The sequence below is a fragment of the Lepisosteus oculatus genome, chromosome 8 (genome assembly GCF_040954835.1).
Source record: "Lepisosteus oculatus isolate fLepOcu1 chromosome 8, fLepOcu1.hap2, whole genome shotgun sequence".
Classification (NCBI taxonomy): Eukaryota; Metazoa; Chordata; class Actinopteri; order Semionotiformes; family Lepisosteidae; genus Lepisosteus; species Lepisosteus oculatus.
Window position 1 is genome coordinate 49,293,259 of NC_090703.1, and position 9,107 is coordinate 49,302,365.

General features: G+C 41.0%; 1 protein-coding gene across 1 annotated transcript; it reads right to left on the bottom strand.

The window, feature by feature from the left end:
- Positions 1–5,030: 5,030 nt before the first annotated feature.
- On the bottom strand, positions 5,031–9,100 carry zic3 (zic family member 3 heterotaxy 1 (odd-paired homolog, Drosophila)). The gene is made up of 3 exons (XM_006632885.3): positions 7,717–9,100; positions 6,550–6,713; positions 5,031–5,921 (listed from the first exon to the last, which is right to left on the bottom strand). The coding sequence occupies exons 1-3, from the start codon at positions 8,714–8,716 to the stop codon at positions 5,739–5,741; spliced, it is 1,347 nt and encodes a 448-aa protein (XP_006632948.1). The 5' UTR covers positions 8,717–9,100; the 3' UTR covers positions 5,031–5,738.
- Between the last annotated feature and the right edge of the window lie 7 nt (positions 9,101–9,107).

Genomic DNA, 9,107 nt, shown 5'->3' on the forward strand with positions numbered 1-9,107 from the left:
GAATGTTACTCTTGTTAGTTTTTGGAAAAAATGGTGTCCCAGATCAGATGTATCCTATAAACCGAGACTTAATGAAGAGAGCAAGTAAGAACAACTAAACAGACAAGTACGACAGAATTGTTTTTAATTCCTATAGTTTACATGGTATTCTTTTCGCAAAAGGTCTAGGCTATCCCACAATAGAATACGGCACTTGTGTCAGTTTAAACCATAAACAACATCGACAATGCTCATTTCGTCCAAGGTAGTCGCACATGTTAAAATATGTTGCCAGCAAGCAGGCGAGAATGTGATTAACGCTCATATACCACTAAGATTTTCTTATGCAAAAGGCGTCGTTGATTTTGTTCCTGTTACTAGAAAATGCGAGATCTGTACTTTCAAGGGAATGTTAAAAAAAAACACACAAAAAATGTGCAAAGTAAAGGGGTACCGAAGTTTTAATCTACAACTGTTAAAGGGTCTTCATTTTTGCAGAAAAGATTCGCGATGTTTTAGTAGAGAATCTAGTACCAACAGATCAATATTTTATGATCAAGCTGCCTGAAACGAGATTGCGGATTTCATATCGTTAAAGCTCATTTTCTCGGCTTTTGAACAGAGATGCAGTTAAAACATTTCATGCTCGGTCAAACTCAACGTTGATGTTACTAATATGCTACTAATAAACGTCGATTTTGCAAAAGAATGCTTAAATAGCTCACATGTTTTATACATTAATGAAATTCATCTAAGTTTAGCATTTCGTTGATTCTGCAAGATTCAAGAACGATTTTTTGTCTTTTGTTTCCTCGTAACAATTACATATACCGTTATCTTCTAAATGGCAACAGTTATTGTTGTATGTTAGTTCTATGAAACTCTGTGTGAACTGTATAGATTGTTTTATACAGACGATCTTTTCTGTTTGTAAAATAAAAACCTGTTAACACCAGTGGAAAACGACATTCAGGCTTTTCCAAATAGTCTGATGCAACTTTGCATAGAATATGACACAGGAAATGAATTACACATGTTAGTTCACGAATTTCATAGCTGTTCAACTAACATAATCAGGAACATATTTTGCAGTAACATAACTTTATGGTAAAACCGTTTGTTTGTTTTTCTGGGCCAAAAAAGCGTGTTTTTTTATTTCGAACATTGGAAAGCTGAAGGTAAATCGGAGTGGCAACGAGTTGCACGCGTCGTCTCTGAACACCTGAAGGTATACTCACTAGTGGTAAGGCGGGCCAGAGCGACACGATTTAGCCACTGACTTTATTAGCGCCCCATAAACTCGGTTGCGTGACAAAAAGCGTTCGGAACATGCTTGCTTCGGTTTATCCTCTTAGACGGCGCTTCCCTGCTTACCTAACAAATACTATGTGATTGAGGAGAAGGGAGGAGGAGAGCCGGGGGTTGTCTATCAGGCTAGCGAATCGGTGTTAATTCATCCTAACCGCTGGACATTTGAGAATTCGGGGTCTTGGAGGAATGTAGCTCGCTCCTTAAATTTTGTAGGCTAGCCTGGTGTAAGTGAATGTGAGAAATAACTGTTAAACATGATAATGCACGGGTTACACCGACCAGCGTTCATGCGCTATATATATATACACACAATGGAAAAGTAATTTAAAATGCAGTATCTTAAAGAGACGTTTACACAACTTCTGCACGATCTTCTTCCACACCTCACCGTACTTTTCATTTTAAAAAAATGTTTGCAAGGTTGCTTCAAACCTGGGGCCGTGTGCACGCTACCAGTCAAAATGTGCACAGGCGGGCGCTGCCGTAGACTACATTGTTACAACGCTAAAGCTGCGGTCAACATCATTACTGACAAGCCGCGGCTCCTAAACACTTAGACCACGTGACTGGCAGCGCTTTCTAATCCCCTTTGAGAACGCACAGAAAGCAGCCTTTTGGAAAAGACAGGCCTTATCCGCAGAGATGGCTCATCTCCTTGTGATACAACTAACTTTAATGTCGATAAACCAATAAAATATTGCTCTCGGCTTCTTTGGTTTACCACTAAACTGTTACAACAAAGACTGTTTTAGTCGCCAAGTTCACTTAGGATTTCTATTGTGGCTCAGCGGGGCACCTGGCGCCATCTTGTGACGTCATTGGGTTCGTCAAAGAAGGAACTTGAACTGCCGGAGAAGATAATAGGGCACGCCTGCGCAGAAGGGGGAACCCGGGGTTTAAATAAATTCTTAATACTGTTTGTATCTGAAGATGGGGGTGGGGGTCTGTGGGGGTTGGGATGAAAAGACAGCGAATTACGGAAATGTATTGAACTGAATCGTAACGTTGCATCTGCCAAGGAATAAACGTGCACGATAAATATTTTCTTGCTTTAACTTTCTGCATGTTCCGACCAAGTGTTGGCAATTAAGATAATAATTAAAAACTAGTTTTAAGTGGCGTATTTCAATAATAGGTCGGAATAACGTGTCGAAAATAGCCTATTTAAAACAGATTATCACTGGTAATGATGTCTGTAACACTCTCCACAGATTTACACTCAGATTGTGAACTTGAAAACACCAGAGACGTGCTAAACTGGAGCGTTGGATTGTATTTATGGAGAGGGTAGCCATGACATGAACTCGAAGGTTTAAAATAGGTACAACTGGCATTAAACGTTAATAGCACGTGTTTGTTATATTTAATAAACATAAACTTTTTATACATTTGTAAATTGCTCTTACTACACTGAGTCTACCAAAGACTACACATAAACAGGTGGGCACATTCTGTTTCAGATAACTTTCAGAAGGTGGTGTTCGTTTCGTGTTGTCATGTACTGCATTTTGCCTCACTGTACTTGAAAGGGGGTTTTTAATCTTCACATTGCATTTCCCCCAGGTTATATGTTTAATGTAAGTCTGTATTCAGTCTATTCTTAATTCCTAATTCCTAAACTGTTATTGACAGACGATAGCCTCTTTAAGATAGCAGAAGAACGTTTGTCGAGACAGATTTTCCTATTTCCGTGGTTGCGAGATGTGCGAGATTCACATTTGTTGCCTAACAGTGAACTCACATTTGGAAGAAGTTTTGATTTTAAACATTAATATATTATATTCCAGTGTGTGCGTGCCATGCCCCCTCTGATATTTATTATGCAGCACATTTCGGTGGTTTATTTTTGTGTACACTGACACCCAAAGCCCAGCAAACGATCTTGAGGAACTCGACTTTCCATCACTCTATAAACCTGTCGCGAGTCTTTTATTATTACAAACAATAATATACGTTTTCCCTGCTAAAGTCACATGCTTCCTACCCCATAAAAATACGACAAAGCTATGAGCGTACAGGAATGACACGCATTTCAGTCAATACTCACTCAGCTTTGATTCGCCCCGATGTTACAGACCCGCAAAACGTCATACTGTAGATCTTCCATCTCTGCTCGGGTAAAACTATACAGATGGTATATGCAGGACTTCGAAAGGAACACAGCTGTATTATGTCAGTTTCACATTGAGTCCCAGAATATAGCAGTTTTGAAATAAGACGCAAGCTTGTTGCGCTCAGAGCCCGCTCTATTCACGGAGGGATGAGGAAAACTGTATCACTGTTACGAAAGGACACGCTGTCAGTTCTTGTAAGAGTTCTGGGTGCTGTGCTCTTCGGTGGTTATGATCAAACCTAAGGAAAACCAGTTCAGGCAACAGAAACTTTTCTTGTCTCTATCACTCCAGAAACAAGATAATAGACGAATCCTTCCCACCGTCAAGTTCAAGTCGATTGCCTATTTTGTCCTCAGGCTACAATAGTGAGACAGCCAGGAAGGCAATGAAAGATCAGTTTTAAATATTTTAAGAAGTACGTTGAAGTTCGGCGTTGTATATCAAATTTTGTTTTTAAACTAACGAGCACAAATATTGCTCGATTCTTCACAAACCCAGGTTATTAAAAACGTGTAATTCCGTTTGTCAAAGACCGTTCTCTATGTTCTCGCCAGAATATCGTGGTTTCATGCCTTATGTGGCGATACAGTTTAGAAAACGGAAAGAATTACCCCTCATGGATAATTTAATAACTTACTAGAGACGTGTGCCACCTCAACATCAAAACTGACGTTCACTGTATTTGAATCCTTTGAAAGTTAAGGAGGTCGACTTATTTTCTTTCAAAGATTATGCGTGGAAAAAAAAACTTTAAATAATTCGAAAGAAAGGATTTGAGGGGGGAATAAACAGCAGTTTTATTCTTACACCAATTTTGGGCAGAATATGTCACATTTTGTGGAATAACTATGGATCACACGATGGGATGTCGTAAATCTTAGTATGCACTTCATTGAAAAAACTAACTTGGAGTTTTGTAGACGTTAAATCATCCACATAAAATGTATTTATACCGGTCTTGGAGATCAAAGGCCACTTAAAATTACAAACATTAAATTATCATTCACATTCCAGAAAAAAAACTACATTTTTAAAGTGCAAGTGGACAGAAAAAGAAACTGTTATTATAAAGTTAACTGCTGTAAAATTCCACGGGGTTTGTGCACGTAATCAGACATCCAGCTGAAGGGGACCTCAGTTGTTTTTGCGCATTTACGAGTTTGAAAATACTTACATCATTGTAATCTTTCTGCAAACATTTTCGACTGGCAACTGTAGCCAGTTTCATAACTGCAAATATGTGAACTTAATTGGCTGTAACGTGTTTTAAGGCCATTATATAATTATATATGTATATGATTTATGGCTAATTGATGGATTCCTAAATGTGTGGTGAGATGCAATTGCTTGTACAAATTCATTGTACAGGCTGAGTCTATGAGTAAATTAAAGCAAAATGAGAAGAAAGTGAATTCACCAAGATTAGTATACTGACAAAGATTTACTAGACAATCTGTCAGCCTTATAAATATTCAGGCTCTACGAGTACGGTGTTGTACACTGACATGTATCTACAAGCTAACACAGTCTAACACAGAACACTTTTAAAGGATATGTCAGCACATTATTGATCTCGTGTTTTATAGCTCTCTACCACATTTTAAAGAAAGATACAGTCGCAGTACCTGATCTTTAAATTCGAGGATTTTAATGTTAAGATGGTTATAACCCAAAACTGTACATAGTCTTGTTAGAAAACATTTCCATAAATATCATTTCAGTTTCGGAACTTATGCCGATAATTAAATTACAAATTGATAAATATGGCATCATGGATATGTATTTACAAAGTTATTACAAAAGGCAACGGTATATTCAACGGTAACAATCGTTATTCTAACAATACCACATTCTCCACCTGAAAACGGACGTTAACAATAGAGTCGACCCCATCAAACAAGGAATACATTCACGAGTATATATTTATTTTTTGTTCAAGTTCAAGACATAAAAGACTTTGGCACGTTTCTTAAGACTGTGTGAAGGTTTAACAATCAATTCTAAGGCGATATTGAAAATCACCATCGTCGTAGAACACACCGTGAAAGATTCTTCCTTTAATAAAAAAAACAAATGAAAAATAAAATTATCTGAAACCTGGAAACTAAAAACGAAACCCTTTCTATTTTTCTTTTCATTTTCGTACTCCCAATAAAAGTCAGTTTCTAATCCTGAGAAAGGACGAGGCCTGCCCGACGCTCTATATGCCTACTGAAATAAAATTTCATGTCCTCCAATGCGATTTCGTTTCCCCTTTGTACACCTTAGGGCGCGTGTGGATTTTAGGTTTTCCTTAACCTTTTGGTCCATTTCAGAGTCTTGCTTTGCTCGATTTCAAACGTACCATTCATTAAAGTTGGGCGGAAGTCCCTCGCTATGAGTTGGCGTGTTTTGCACTGCTGAAGGAGGCGTTTTTGTCGGGTCTTCGGTGCTCGTCGAAACCAGGGCTGGTGGCGTGGACGACTCGTACCCCGAACTTGCTGCCGGAGAGGACTCCGAGGCCTGCGACTCGTGAACCTACCGCGATAACAAGAGCGGATCAGCTAGAGACACTGGAGACACGTTGTCTGGAAATCACTCCCGTTTATGCAAAAAATACATCAACTCTTTTTATCACGCTTTGGGGGAGAGGAAAGGTGATGGTGTCCCACCAGTAGTGAAAGTACGTTTATCCTTAACTGCTTGAAGACAACACAAAAAAGACAGGTTTTATTATGGAGATGCCGATTAGGGGAAAAAAAAAGACAAATTAGACCCGGGAATAATGCACTGCTTTTAATTATTTTAGTGGTGTAACATTGATTAAAGGTCTTTTTCGTAATGTAACCCAGAGCATTTCGCTATAAAATCTTTAAGTTGCTCCTAATATATTTTACATTTGTCCATTCCTAAAAAAAGAACAACGACGCAAAAACATGGGTTAACCATGAAACTTGGGTAGATATAAGGATTTTACATTTGATAAAAACTTCAGCAAATACTGACGCTCCGGAAACCCCACGCGTATATTCAGTAAACAAAAGACCAGAGAGAGCTGAAAATTAAATATTTTTCCATATTAATTGTTTCCGTCTCTGGCTGTTATTGCAAGGAGACTAAAAAATAGGTTAATGTATTTACACCCGGTAAATAAACAGTTAATTACCTTCATGTGTTTCCTGAGAGAGCTGGGGTGTGTGTATGACTTGTCGCACACTTTGCAGATGTACGGCTTGTCGGAGGTGTGGACATGCATGTGTTTTTTTCTGTCACTGCTGTTTGCAAAGCGTCTATCACATCCCTCGAACTCGCACTTAAAGGGCTTTTCACCTACAAGAGAAAGTAAGATAAATAAGCAATAAGTGGTGAACTTTTACATTTGCATGAGGGAAAACAGAACTCACAAAACACCAACTCGCGTTTGGCGGTTGCCAATAATGATTCTTAGAAAATACGGGGAAAGGATATTCGAAGATTTTATTCCAGTTGAAATTGTAAGGGCAAATGTCAGCATATCTTAAATCTCAAATCATGGCAATCATCTTGGTCTAACACTGCCCACCAATAAATAACCAGACCGCTTCTTTTTAATTACCCGGAATTCAGTAAGTTTTCTACTTATTTACATGAAGTGAATTTCTATGAAAAAAAATACAACATCAACAGCTTTAAACCTTAATATATTTTCTTTAATATTACCTATATACAAAAAAGACTACCAAAACGTTTTAGTGATTAATTAGGATGTGCCAATCAGAAATAGGACGGAAGTAAATGATGTTTTATTTTGACTCATAAATGCCACCGATATAGCAGCGTCATTGATTGTTAGACTCCAGTTATCATCAGGCCTTAAGACTAAACATTGCACTTGTACTTTTACACATCGTCCAGCTTTTAGCTCAAGAAGTATCTAAACAACCGCCCAGAGACCCGAGAAACTTCATCGTTTATTTAAAAACAAGCAAGAGTACAGTTGTTGTCAAATAAAATAAAAAGATCCCAGCAGATCTAGCATAATACCTTATGATGTTTGTGTACGGAATTATTTTAATGGAGTCTGCCGGACGCTCTCCAGGCGCGAGCAGCTGGTGTTTGAATCACTGTAACTTACTTCTTTTATTGGTGTCACGGCGCTCGCCTCCTCTCCTCTAAACTCACCCTCGAAAAACACAACAACACAGGCCTGTAATCCCTAAGCTGAGACAAATTCTGCAGACCTCTGAGCTCCGCCGGTGCGATTTCGGTTAGCACGCGAAATAACGTAAAAGGCCAACGCAAGCTCGCGCGTTCGGAGCGCTGCTCGGGAGGGATGCAATGCCGCCGTATTTACCTGTATGAGTTCGTTTGTGAATTTTCAGATTTTCCGAGCGGGCAAATATTTTTCCACAACCGGGGAATGGGCAGGGGAACGGTTTCTCTCCCGTGTGCACTCTGATGTGATTCACCAGTTTATATTTGGCTTTAAAAGATTTCCCTTCCCTAGGGCAATCTTCCCAGAAACAAATGTGGTTACTTTGTTCTGGGCCGCCAACGTGTTCCATAGAGACATGTGTCACCAGCTCGTGCATTGTGCTGAAAGTCCTGTCGCAGGTCTTTTTGGGTCGGTTCATCTGGGTCTCGTCTATCCATTTACAGGACATTTCTTGCTTAATGGGCTGTCTCATGTACCTAAAAAATGCCCCCGGACCATGATGCGTCGGCACGTTCATCCCCATGTTCATGTTTATGGGGTGGTTGTAGTTGTGCAGCTGGGCAGTGGCGTAGGGGTCCGTCCGGGGGCTGGCGACGGGTCGGTACGGGTCTGGCCGTCCAAAGAGGTCCCCGCGCAAGCCCAGGTGCATCTGGCCGTTCACGACGTGCCCGTTCGGGGACGGGTGGCTCGCGGTCTGCTCGTGCAGCCCGGGGAACAGGAGGTGCCCCGGGTTGTCGGAGATGCCCGGAGGTCCGTGCAGGCTGCCGGCCGACGGAGCAAAGATCCCGTGCTGGCCGCCGGCCGCTGCAGAATCCCCGATGCCGGCGCCGCGGTTTCGGAACAAAAAGTCTCGGGCTGAATTGAACGCTCCGCCGCCGTAGGAGCCCACCTGGCCGCCGTGGTGGTGTCCGAGAGCGGTGGCGTATCCGGACGCCTGCGGGGTGAACGCCGAGGTCTGACTGGAAGAGATGTCGTGAGCCACGGGGCTCAGCTTGAACGCCGCGGAATGGGAAGACTCTCCAAAGGGATTGAGCCCCAAACCCGGATCCCTGTTTCCCATCTCGTGGTGCCTTGGCGTTCCGAAACCCCCAACTCCGAGCGCAGAGAACTGCGGTCCGCCGTCGAGTAGCATCGTCATCTGGAGCAACTCGGGAAGAGCAAACCGAAAACGGCAACAACAACAACAACAAGAGCAACAACAACAAAAAAAAAAGGGACAAGAGACGGAACAAAAAAATTAAAATTAACCCAGGTTTGCTGAGTTCGGTAAAAAAAAAACAACGCCGAAGAACTGAAGAACTGTAACTCTCTTTTGTTTTGGTTGTGTGCACGGGAGAAGAAAAAAAAATTTTTGCAAAAGGCGAGAAAAAAAAAATCCCCCTTTTTTTTTTTGGAGTTACTGGGGGAGAAAAACTCTCGTAACTGTGATCCTTGAGAAAGAGGATCAAACTTTCCCCCCCTTTCCAAGTGAATGATGTCCTTGGACTGATAAAGTCAATCACTCACTGCTTGCACATAAATGAACTCGG

What these genes read in the sequence shown, in the direction of transcription:
- zic3 (XM_006632885.3), bottom strand. Translation starts at nt 8,716, where the DNA reads ATGACGATGCTACTCGACGGCGGACCGCAGTTCTCTGCGCTCGGAGTT. An exon ending in TCACAAACGAACTCATACAG is followed by an intron (nt 6,714 to 7,716) that starts GTAAATACGGCG and finishes TTTCTCTTGTAG; the next exon opens with GTGAAAAGCCCTTTAAGTGC. An exon ending in CTCTCAGGAAACACATGAAG is followed by an intron (nt 5,922 to 6,549) that starts GTAATTAACTGT and finishes TTATCGCGGTAG; the next exon opens with GTTCACGAGTCGCAGGCCTC.